The sequence below is a fragment of the Nansenia antarctica genome, assembly GCF_963989245.1.
Source record: "Nansenia antarctica genome assembly, chromosome: 20".
Lineage (NCBI taxonomy): Eukaryota > Metazoa > Chordata > Actinopteri > Argentiniformes > Microstomatidae > Nansenia > Nansenia antarctica.
The window spans coordinates 4043443-4056182 of NC_137693.1; the positions used below are offsets into that span (position 1 = coordinate 4043443).

Genomic DNA, 12740 nt, shown 5'->3' on the forward strand with positions numbered 1-12740 from the left:
TTTGCAAAATTGAGTATTTGTGACTATTATGCTCTTTGTTGCTACTCTTTGTTGTGACTAGTATGCTCTTTGTTGTTACTTGTGTTTTTAAAAAAAGAAAAAAGAAGAAAAAAACCTCCTACTGTATGTGATTGACATTGACTTTGGCCACAGAGAAGGATGCTTCACAGAGAGCTGTCCAATCACGTCCCGCTAAGCACGGGACCCAGGAAATGGACGTTTCATAACCGACTGATCGGCGTACAGTCTCGTGAACAAAATAAATACACACAGTGCACCATCCTAGTACAGCACATCGAGTGAACCGATGATGCGTTTGAGAATTTAGAGAACGACACTAACTAACCTATCCAAATGATGATCTAATAAGGTAGGACGTTATTATCTTGTCTTTCTTTTCTTGCAATTGAATTAGCATGATCAACAGTATTGGCTACACAGGGATGACATGATACAACAATGTCACCCACAGACTACTTTCACAAAACAGTTTTGGTCTACTTTCTCGTAAATGAATTGTTACTTTTTCCATTGTTGTTCAAATAACACTCAATATTATTGTCTGTTATTTCAAGCAAAAAAAAAAAAAAAAAAAAAAACTACAGTTACGTACTAGTTGCAATATTTGACATAGTGTTGGTTTCATGCATGCTTTGCTTGACTTGATTTGTGAAACTCCCATTGACCAATGACAATGCATGCTCTAAAACATGTCTCTTTCCCTTTAAACACCTTTAAAATCGATTTTCAGGGAACTGTGTGTGTACCACCCCTCAACATGAAGGGGCTTTTCCTAGTGGAGCCTCTAGTGGCCGTGTACGCTCTCGCCAGTTTCCTGGTGTATCCTCTCGTCCAGCAGTATGTCTACAGGCGACTATGGCAGGAGTTGACCAACACCTCCTACCCCGTCTCAGACAACTCCTCCAGATGTGCTGCTACCAACAGCAGCAGTAACCAGTCAAACTACCATGAGGTGAGTCATAATGCATGGTGTATGTACAGTATGTGGTTATCTATTAGTGACAGTCACCTGACCCTAGATAAAAATAACTCCTGTCATATGCTTTCTGTGTTCAGAGAATTTTTACACAACATAGGCCTACAGCTGATTCAGCATCATAATCCACACGTGATTGTGGAACAACACAATGTGCATGCCCAGATCACTTTTCCTACAACACGATGAGGGTGATATTTTAGAACCAGCTGCTATCGGCTATGATGAGATGTAGGCCTAATATTAAAAGCGTTCATTTGTAAAATATTGATTACAGCATTATGAGACTCCCAAGCAAAAGCATGCACCGCCGTTAATATTGTAGTCAGTGACGCCCCATAAGATTTTCTTTATTGTCCCAAAGAAAAACACTCACTGCTGTAAACTATTAAAATCTACTTAAACATAGTACACTCCATACACACTACATTGCACTCTGCTCATTCATATACATAAAATCCATTCTTTACTATCATCATCATAATAATAATAATAATAATAATAATACATTTTATTTGTAATACCTTTTACATAAAGAAATCTCAAAGTGCTACAGATTAAAAACAAGACGAAAGATAAAACAATAAACATTTTCAATTATAAAAGGCTAATAAAAGACTCTATTAAAAAGGTAGTTTTTAACTGTATATAGCCTACTGTATATCTCAGATGAGAAGGAGTAGACCTAATTGGAATTCATATGCCGGTCAAAGCTGCATACAGCTAGCCTACCCCATGCATTGATCCATGAAGGAACAGGGAAGGCTAATTGCTAAACCAGTGACATACAGTAGCTGCTCTCTGCAGAATATTTCATGTTGATGTTGCCTCTGCTCAGCTGAGCCATGAAGTCATTTGGTTTTAATATAAATACATACTCAGGGCAGCTTACTTGTTAGTCAGGAAAAGCCTGCTTGGGTAGAAGGTGAGAATCACATGAACACCTGTTGTGGTTTAGATAAGGGATAGTTTTTATTTTTTACTTGTAATCAAGCTGAACACAAATACTAGTCTCTTTCCTTGAAGAGCGTACTACAAAGCAGTGCATTGTATCACTTCATTTTTTCATGCTCCACAGTTCCTCTTTTGAAAGATTCCATCTAATGAAAGCTGCAGTGAATCTTGCTCTCTCTCAGTGAAGAGGGGGATTGTAGTCTGTGGAATGTGTGCGACAGTTTCGTCTTTGTTCAATTCTGTGTGTTTTTGCCCCTATCACTCCATGACGATCATTCATTATCTTGTGTGTTTAACTGATCTTGTTGTTATTGGTAGCCTGGGTACCAGCTTGAGAACTGCTCTACTGAGTCATGATTTCCCTGTTCATACAATGTGGGGGTTAATAATACACAGAAATAATGTACCTATTCATTCTTAATGCTCCTCATGAACGACCACAAATGCTGGCTATACTATACTTGTAAACTGAAGCACAGTAGAGCACAGGGAGGTCTTCTGTGTCAATTAATGTGTTAATGTTGGCTGGCTTTTTAGTCACTAATTAGTCTTTAGTCTTTAGACGAAGATCCGTACCAGTTCTAGTCACACCCAGTCACCTCCATCCTTCTTAGTTCCAGTCCAGTTCCTGTTGATGAAAACTGAACCTATTCCAGTGCAGCTTTCAGTCCACAAAAACCCTCAAGCCCTAGTCATCGACGGAAACTCGACAAAAATGTTTTTGTCGACCAAAACCACACTAAAATGCCTTCAGTCAAAATACCTTCAGTCAACCAAAACTCGACCAAAACCAAGGACAGAAATGACTAAATGTGACCAAAACCAATGTGCATCTTCCTCCCAAAAGACCAAGACTAAACAACTAAAAAACCCTGCCCAAAAATGAACCCTGTGTGTTGTGTGTCGTTTCCCTAGGAGGTGCAGAAGGCGGCGTCTCTCTTCTCCCTCTACACCGAGCTCTTCTCCATGATCCCCTCCGTCCTCGTCACTCTCATCCTGGTTGCCTATAGCGACCAGCGGGGCCGCAAGATCACCATCATCCTCCCTCTGATTGGCTCCCTGGTCTACACGGTCTCCTTCCTCGCCGTGTCCTTCTTCGAGCTCAACCTCTACCTACTGATCGTCTCTTCGTTCGCCAGCGCCCTCTTTGGCGGTGTGGGGACGCTACTGGGCGGCTGTTTCTCCTACATAGCCGACCTGTGTGAGGACGGGCAGCAGAAGACCCTCCGCATGGCTGGGGTGGACATGGTGATCGGCCTCTTCTCCGGGGTGGCCTCTCTCTCCACGGGGTACTTCCTCCGGGCGGCGGGCTTCAACTGGCCCTTCCTCGTCTCCACCCTGCTCATGTGCGTCAACCTGCTGTACGCCGTCTTCGTCCTGGAGGAGACGGTGAAAAGGCCTCCGGAGGGCGCCACCGCCCTGGACGGGACCCCTCGGCGCCACGCCGTGAGGCAGATGGTCTACGGGGTCTACCAGCTGTTCGCAGGGGGGAGCCAGAGACGCAACGTCCTCATCGTCCTCTTCCTCCTCGTCTTCACCACCTTCAGCTTCGCCCAGATGGGCGGGCTCTCCATGGTGACGCTCTACGAGCTGAACGACCCCCTCTGCTGGAGCGAGATCCTGATCGGCTACGGCTCGGCCCTGTCCACCACGGTGTTCCTGACCAGCTTCGTGGGCGTGTGGGCGTTCACGCGCTGCGGCGTGCACAACCTGGTCATCGTCCTCATCGGCCTGGTCTCCTTCATGTCTGGCATGGTCCTGGTGGCCTTCGCCAAGACCACCCTCATGATGTTCCTGGGTGAGGAGGAGAACTTACAGTTAGGAACCTAGAATCATATTAGTTAGAATCATATTAGTTAGAATCGTATTAGTTAGACTCACCACCTAATTACAGTTAGGAATCATATTAGTTAGACTCACCACCTAATTACAGTTAGGAACTTAGACTCATATTAGTTAGAATATTAGTTAGAATCAAAGTCGAATTACTTCATGCCTGGATGTGAAATATGAGCACATAATCTCAAGTCAGCAATACTGCAACACTAGTACAACCTGCATCACAGTAGCTGTAAAACAGTTTTATAATCTTTGGCAACGGTACCAGCCATATCTAGGCCTAGTTGTTTTAGTAGATTATGGCTTGTTACAGTGTAACCGGATAAAACCATTACAACAATATAAATAGGAGTGCATTCCGGGTAAAGTTCCGGTATTTTTGTAAGAAAATATATCAAATCAACATCTATATTATATGGATACATACATACACAACGAAAATGTATGTATTGTAGCCCAGAATAGCCAAGTGTTTACCTGGCACATTTCCAAAAGGGGATAGCCTAGCCTGTATCTGTTCTGTTGGCTTTTGTAACATCACAAATTCATAATGTAAACCCTGTCTGTCTGTCTGTCTGTCTGTCTGCCTTTTTCCCCTCAGTGAGGATTCCTATGTTCCTTTCTATCATGCCTTTCCCAGTCATGCGCTCCATGCTGTCAAAGGTCGTCTCAAAGTCTGAGCAGGGTGAGCGGGTTTGTTTTGTTAAAGCTCCTGAACCAGGACTCTTATCCAGCCAGGGACCCGTGTCTGTAGAACTCTAAACCTCTCCCTCTCCCAATGCTGTGGGAAAGAAACATCATCATGTTCTTTCCCTAATGAGACCCTAATGAGGTTAGAAACCTCTTTTGTGAGGGCGACCTGGCAAGAAGCCAAAACAGTGTGTCTGCAAATGTGACAGAGATACAAATACACCAGTGTTAGCAATGCATTTAAGGATTTAAAACCAAATCCTCAAACACACTGTTCAGCTTAAACAGCCCTCTTTAATCTCATAGGCTCTTACAGAGTTCAACCAGAAGTTACAGTACGCATACGTGCCAACACCTTTTCAATGTTCCTAGCTATCGCTACTTGGCCTATGTGGCTTTGTAGTCACTGGTCTCACTGTGCTCTGTCTCCCTCTTCATCTTCCCCTGTATGTGTGTCTGTGTTCCTACGTCGTTTGCAGGAGCGTTGTTTGCGTGCGTGGCCTGTTTGGACTCTGTCAGTGGAAACGTGGGGTTCGCAGTGTTCAGCAGTGTCTACGCTGCCACTGTGGGCTGGTTCCCTGGGTTCAGCTTCCTCCTGTCTGCAGGACTCTGCTTCATCCCCATAGCGGTGCTCGGGTAAGTTCTCATTCATGACATGTCCTCTACTCTGTTATTGTCTGGTTTATCTGTGTGGATGTCAGAATGTGGATGTTGTCCTTTGTGCCTTTGAAAGTTTACCAGTAGATTTACCAGTTCCTGTTATTGCCGTTAAGAGTCCAGGGCCAGGGTTGCCAGATGGCGTTGACAATTTACAGCCTAACCCGTCTATAACCGCTAAATCCAGTAGCCCATTCGGCGGTAACCCGGCCCATCTGGCAACCCTGTCCAGGGCCTGTATTCACAAAGCGTCTCAGAGTAGGAGGGCTGATCTGGGGTCAGGTCTCCACCTGCCATGATGGTCTGAGACGCTCTGTGAATATAGGCCCTGGCCTACTGTACTGTGTATCCTCAGTATACTGACCACCTGTTGCTGTTTGGATATTCCATGAAGTGCTTCCTTTTACCCTACACATCTTGTCCTGTTTGCATCGTTCTGTGGGGTGAATTCAATATCCTTGAGATCATCGTTATGGACATATCGTATATGTTGTATGACGTGACACTTTCTTTCTTTCTTTCTTTCTTATTATACAGGAAAAGATTACAAAAGAAAATAATAATTATAATAATAATAATAATAATAATTAATAATAAAGAAAGTAACATTATAGATATGAATTATATAATGATAAATATGTTACATTTGATTGATTGATTGATTGATTGATTGTACTTTATTGTCCCCGAGGGGAAATTTGTCTTGGGCATGGTACTTTCATGACTCAGTTAAAACTGGTTTTAAAAAAGTAGGTTCCTGTTCGGTAGGTTCCGGTCCCTGCAGCACAAATAGACAGAATCACATAACAATAGAAAAAGTAAAAAAAACGGGAACAATCACAGAAGCCAGACAACAGCAAAACAGAAACAGCTACACAACACTAAAAAGGAGAGGACTTGAGAGTGGAGGGAGTGAGATAGTACATGTGAGTTGGATCAGTGGTTGCAGGTGCATCCTTCCATCAGATGGTGTTTAAAGGCCTGTTTGAAATATGAGATAGAGGTTGTTGCTGTAATGGAATATACGATCTCATTCCAGATTTTCGTGTGTGTGTGAAAAAAATATCTCTGACCATGTTTGTTTTTATAAGCTGGAAAACTGGGATAAGTGCACGTGAAATTGATCTAGTAATGCGTTCCTGGCTTGTATTTTGTCTTGGAAGGGCACTGAGTGTTGGAGGCCCAGGGTTATTGTTTTGGATCTGAAAGAAAGATTTAACGGCTAGATTCTTCGTGTAATTCTGAAACGTCTAGGGATTGGATGTCCGACGTCCGTATGTTCCAAAATTGGCTCCAGTGTGATGTATTGAACAGTTCAACAGTTGAATCAGGCAGGGCTCAGTGCCATCATGTGTGTGTGTTGTGGTGGGTGTGAGCTAGCCTAGGACACACAGCCCATCATACAATAAGAGCCCCGAAGCCACTGGCACAGAACTCTTAAGAGCCCTCAGTTCCTCATGTGAGCATACGTCTCCTCCCACCTCCATCTCTCGCATCTCTCACCAGTGTGTGTGCGTGTGTGTGTGTGTGTGTGTGTGTGTGAGAGAGAGAGAGAGAGAGACTGACAGATCCTCTGCTCTCATTCATATGGATACAGTATTAAAAACCCACCATGGTTCAATCCAGAGGGAGGAGATATGGTGAAGAAACTACTACTAAAAACGACTACTCGATTATTGAGATCATGCCTCCTACGAGAGGCAAAGTCAGTCTGCAGGAGTCAGTACCACATGACACTCCTAATGATACTTACATGATACTAAGCTTGTCCTAAGGCTATTGCACATTCGGGCTGAAGTGTCTAGGAATGAGACTAGTCCCTTTGTGATTTCTAAGCCAGTCACATGCATCATGTACATGTATATGCATGTTGTGAGTCTCATCACACAGCTGTTTTGGTCTGACTTCCTTAAACAAGTGTTGCTGACTCACCTCGGGTGCCTCTCACTAGTCTAAAGTGGCATCCTTCTCCTTGTCTCCTCCTTGTTCAAAACCCGGGACAAGTCCACCCCCCCGCACCAACCTACAGACATTTGGGGACAGAGCCTTCAGCGTGGCCGCACCTACTCTCTGGAACTCCCTCCCCATAGTGATCTGCAACGCCCCCACCCTGGACTCCTTCAAATTAGCCCTTAAAACACATCTGTTCACCAAGGCCTTTGGTTCCTAGTCAATGTTTCAGTTTTGCTTTGTTTGTTTTCTGTTTTGTCTGTCTGATCATTTCCCTTAGAATTGTAAAGCGTCCTTGGGTTTTTTGAAAGGCGCTATAGAAATTAAAGTTATTATTATTATTATTATTATTATTATTATTAAGTGCAAAGCAATACAGGGAATTAGCTTTGACTTCTTCTGTTCTCAATGTAAGTAAGTAAGTAAGTAAGTCAAGTTTATTTATATAGCACATCCCAGTGGTCACAAAATGCTTTACATATATTAAAACATAATTAAAGATCAAAAGTAATAGCAGGTTAAAAGAAATAGGTAAACAAGTGAAAATAAAAACAAGAAAGAAAATAACAAGTGTACAACAAATAAGAACAAGACACAAAAAGACAGGCTTTTGGGGTTAGCCAAAAGCCTGTCTATACAGGACAGTCTTGAGCTGTTTTTTTAAATCCTTCGACCGAGACCGCTGATCTAAGTTCCAAGGGAAGAGCATTCCAAAGTTTGGGTTAGCCACGGTTTGGAATGCTCGATGACCTTTGTTTTTTAATCTGGCACGGGGGGACGACCAACAAACCCTGGTCAGAGGACCTGAGAGACCTACTGGGGCTGTAAGGACGCAGTAGGTCACAGATGTATGCAGGTGCCTGACCATGAAGGGCTCAATGCTTACTGGTACAGCATGTAGGAAGAAAAAGAGGAAGCTACTATAGACTAGATGTTCTGTTTCTGTGCCCTCTCAGGGCACTGATGCTGCTGGGCCCGGATCAGGCCACGGAGGCCAAGGAGACGGAGGCCAAGGAGACGGAGGCCCTCATCCCAGGAGAAGAGGACTTGGCTGGGGAGGAGGATGATGACCCTCTCCTGGCCTGAGCTGTATAAGGGAGGACAGGGATCTCCACTGCACTTTTGACTGTTTTCCTACCATGCTCATGTTCTGTCTGTGACAGTCTATTCTGGGGGCATACTGTGCACATACAGTTACTTATTTTTAAGTGAAGAAAGTTGGAATTGTAATTGTAATTACATATTTCTGTTATCCAGTTGTAATTTAAGAGGATCTGAAAATGGTACATTTTTGCAATTGCATGCAATTTTTACAATGGGAAATGAAGTGAAGTTTCTAAAGGCTACTAAAGATGGCCTTCCATTTAGTCATCTCAAGTGAGAATGCTACGTCCAAAGTAGCAAACTTCCTCCTATATAATCTTACCTCAGGGTGTTTTCCTTATAAAGGATTCTATGACACTGACATGTATTCACCAGGATCGGTTCAACTGGATTGACATTGTTGTGTACTTAAAACATTTTGTTTGTTTGTTTGTTTAATTGATTCAGATCGTTAGACTTTGTCATTCCAGATTGTCTCATGTTCTTTCTTTAGGCTTTGGAGTGTGTCTTAACTTATCGTCTTCACATCACCTTATTTGGTGTTTTTTTGTTTAAAAAGACAAAATGAATTATAATGCTATGCAGTCAGACCTTTTTTTTGGTTTGACCTTTTGATTTGCCAAGCAAAAAAAAAAAGGGTTGTTTTTTTAGCTTAAGTTTTATATGATCATCTCTTACAGGTATCTGATCAGGAACTATCTGAAGTGTGAGAATGATGTACTGTATATTTCACCCAGCAATAACTTTAACTTCTATCTGTCTGTCTGAGGATGTATGTACAGTATATGCATGTAAGAAGATCATAAGATCATAATGTAGCTTCATAACAATAAGAAAATGTTTTTGTCTTACAGGTCAACAAATGTTATTCCAGATCATACATATTTATTTTGTATTCAAGGAAACACGCCACCATAGTGAATGGACACCTGTCTTGTGAAGACTGGATGTCCTTGAGATGGATGAGTTGCTGGTGTTGTTGGATTTCAACTTAACCACACAGTTTTGTACCTCCTCATACCTATTGAACTACCTGTCAATAATTCATCATTGACCAAAAGATCACCTGACCAGCACTAACAGACTGAAGGAGCCGTATTGGGAAATGCTGCTTATGGGAAATTGTTTGAGCCATAAAAAGTGTGTGTCGCTGTTTTTGTACCAAAAGCTAAGGATGCCAAAAATACTTTAATATGCTTTAATTATAAACGTGTTCATTCACAACAAAATAAACACGCTTTGTTGTTTTATTATCTGTGTTGTATAAACTGGTCATACATTTTGGCCCCTGGCCTGAGCTAGATTACTGCTACGACTGGTGAACTGATGATTCACTTGTTTAGTCAAATGTATTGATTGTATGTCGCGTTGGAATAAGGTGTCTGCTAAATGCCAAAAATGTAAATGTAAACGGTCAGAGATCTTCTCTATGGCATTTTAATCAAAGTAGTGTTGGCCACCAGATGTCACTCTCGGTCAAGGATTTAAGATAGCCAGGCCTCAGTTCACCTAGAGACACTGTAAATACATTGAAAGATCACTACCCATCCCTGTTCCAAGATTTTGTGTGTCATGATGTTGCTATGGTGATAAGGGGTTGTGATGTCACAGTGGGGTCAAGACAAAACTGAGTGTCAAAGTGTCAAGTGGTCATTATTGGAGAAACTTCCAACAGGTAAGGTCATATTACTTTACCAGTAGAATAGGTGAATAGAGGAGGTGTATAGTTTGATGGCCGCCAGCAGCAGTCATCATGAGTAGTCGCATCTATCAGCGCTCGGGCGCAACGGCGAGGATTATACCACATTTTCTTCTGTTCCTTCTATGGATTACGGATTTGTACATCAAATCACCACAGAACTTGCATCTTATGGAGAAGGAGTCAAACTTTGTTGGAAAAGGTGAGACCCATAGCGATTTTTATCTCCACGCCGCAAAGAAATGTTTGGGCTTCGGAGCAACAACCATCCACACGACGCTGACTGCGGACCGGACGAGAAGGAACAAACCCCCGGCAGGTAGAATGGACCGAAGGACCGTGATATGGCTCTATCTACTGCTCTCGGGAGACATTCAGCTGAATCCCGGACCAGTCTCAACCAGGCAAGCTTCACGTTTAGCCAGAGAACAACTAGACCTTTCCCAGGCAAATATTACTAGCATAGACATTGACGCCATTGTCGACAAACCGGTTAATTTGCCGGCAGCAGCAGACTTCCAGGATTCAGACGTGGCTAGCAAAACAATGGGTAGCTATGCTAATAACATTATCCCCCCACCTAACTTCCAACAGCTATCCAGTGAACACAGAGGCCTCCCCCACCCGGTGACGAACCCCCCCCTCCCCCCTCCCTCCCCCACCCGACGACGACCCCCCCCTTCTCCACCAGGAGACTCTCCAACGAAACCGTTGAACAATGGGCGCCCCCCCCCATCCCCAAATCCTCAACGTGACGATGACCTGAATGGTGGTGACTATTTCCAAGTCAAGGACATAAACTCTCTATTTGGACACAGCAGTAAGGGCCTGCATATTGTTCACCTTAATGTGAACAGTCTTGTGCCTAAACTGGACCAAATCAGAGAAATGTTCCATGACAGCAAGGTTCACATATTGAGCTTCTCTGAGACCAAGTTTGATGAATCCATCAAAGACCCAGAGATTGAAATAGTTAACTACACAGTCATCAGAAACGACAGAAACAGGTATGGGGGTGGTGTCTGCATGTACATTCACAACGATATTATCTTTAACACCCGTGATGACCTGAATCGTGACAAATTAGAATCTGTTTGGGTTGAAATTATCTTTAACAAAGCAAAACCGGTGCTGGTTGGTACTATCTACAGACCTCCCGATCAGAATGATTTCTATGATATTCTTGAGGGGTGCTTGGATGACGTTGACTGTGTGGAAAAGATTCTTATTGGAGATTTGAACACGGACATGCTCAGAAATGAAGCATCCGTTTTCAAATCCTTCACTAGGTTTTCTGAATTACACGGTCTCCGTCAACAAATTACCAAACCCACTAGGGTGTGTATTTCTACTCAAACCACCATAGATCTCATTCTAACATCGGATGAGTCCAAAATCTCCAAGAGTGGGGTTATTGTATGTGGGCTAAGTGATCATTACATGATCTTTTGCACTCGTAAAAAACATAAACCCAAGGCTGGCGGTCATAAAACTGTAACCACTAGATCCCTTAAATCCTATTCTAGTGAGGCCTTAAACCACAAACTGGAGAATCAAGACTGGTTAGATGAACTAAAATGCACACAGGTTGAAGAGGCATGGCTAGGTTTCAAAACCAAATTCCTAAATATTATTGACAGTATAGCCCCCATGAGAACCACCAGGGTTAAAACCCGATCGGAACCATGGATGAATTCGGACATTCTAAATGCTATGAAAGTCAGAGACCTAAAATGCTCTGAAGTCCAAAAATGCAAATCAAAATTAGTGAAACACTTAAACGAAGATCACAAAACCCACTTTGAGAAAATTAAAAAACAATGCAACAAACTATGCAATCAGGTAATTACCATGACCAAATCTGCTAAGAAAGAATACCTCGATAACAAAATCGAAGAAAACTTAAACAAACCACGTGACCTTTGGAAGCTACTTAATAGCCAACTAGGTTGCAGTCAAAAACTCAAAACCAGGTCTACAAACATCAGCATAAAATCTGGTGATTCTCTCCTTACAGACAAGCTGGATGTGGCTAAGTGCTTAAACACTTTCTTTACAACCATAGCCACTAAATTAGTTAACAATCTACCACCCCACTCAGGGCGTTATGGTGTAGAGCACATCCGTGCGTTCTACAATAAACTGGGTGTACGCAATGATGATTTTAAACTCTCCATGGTGTCAAACGATGAGGTGTTTAAAAAGCTAGGCGCTCTACACTCAGAAAAGGCCACGGGCCATGACAATATTCCAGCCAGATTTCTAAAAGACTCAGCTGCCTCCATTACCCCAATCATCACCCACATAATAAACCTCTCCATCAAACAGGGACACGTCCCCCTTGACTTTAAAATAGCAAGGGTAACCCCACTGTATAAAAAAGGAAGCAAATTAGACCCAGGCAACTACCGACCTGTTTCTATTCTTAATTCCATCTCGAAACTTATGGAAAAAATAGTTTATGAACAGGTCGATAGGTACCTTACCGAAAAAAATCTGATGTATGAATTTCAATCAGGATTCAGAACATCCCATTCCACTGACACATGCCTTCTCTATTTGAACGACCACATCAACCATGAGGTGGACTCGGGCAAGTACTGCGGCATGGTCATGCTGGACCTCCAGAAGGCCTTCGACACAGTAGATCACCACATATTGTTAGATAAACTGAAAGCAATTGGGTTCGATAGAACATCGGTGAGCTGGATGCAATCCTACTTAGAGGGGAGGGAACAGGTGGTTAGTGTGAACGGAACACTGTCCCCCCCCCTCCCAGTGACCTGCGGCGTTCCACAAGGAAGCATATTGGGACCTTTACTGTTCCTAATATATGTGAATGACATGTCA

The 12740-nt window shown here is 42.9% G+C and overlaps 1 protein-coding gene across 2 annotated transcripts; it reads left to right on the forward strand.

Moving 5' to 3' along the window:
• Window positions 1-237: 237 nt before the first annotated feature.
• On the forward strand, window positions 238-9364 carry LOC308175055 (lysosomal proton-coupled steroid conjugate and bile acid symporter SLC46A3-like). Of its 2 annotated transcripts, none has more exons than XM_080550174.1 (6): window positions 238-370; window positions 752-973; window positions 2867-3749; window positions 4392-4475; window positions 4960-5116; window positions 8044-9364. In XM_080550174.1, exons 2-6 carry the CDS (start codon window positions 779-781, stop codon window positions 8171-8173), a joined length of 1449 nt encoding a protein of 482 aa, XP_080406300.1. In that variant the 5' UTR covers window positions 238-370; window positions 752-778; the 3' UTR covers window positions 8174-9364. The 2 variants fall into 2 exon arrangements, with proteins under 2 accessions (XP_080406300.1, XP_080406301.1); XM_080550175.1 differs by having other exon boundaries at window positions 264-370; window positions 860-973.
• The last annotated feature ends 3376 nt before the right edge of the window (window positions 9365-12740 follow it).

Excerpts from the sequence above, each read along its gene's own strand:
- LOC308175055 (XM_080550174.1), top strand. The coding sequence starts at position 779 with ATGAAGGGGCTTTTCCTAGTGGAGCCTCTAGTGGCCGTGTACGCTCTC. Across the intron at positions 974-2,866 it reads ACCAGTCAAACTACCATGAG|GAGGTGCAGAAGGCGGCGTC; the intron begins GTGAGTCATAAT and ends TCGTTTCCCTAG. Across the intron at positions 3,750-4,391 it reads CACCCTCATGATGTTCCTGG|TGAGGATTCCTATGTTCCTT; the intron begins GTGAGGAGGAGA and ends TTTTCCCCTCAG.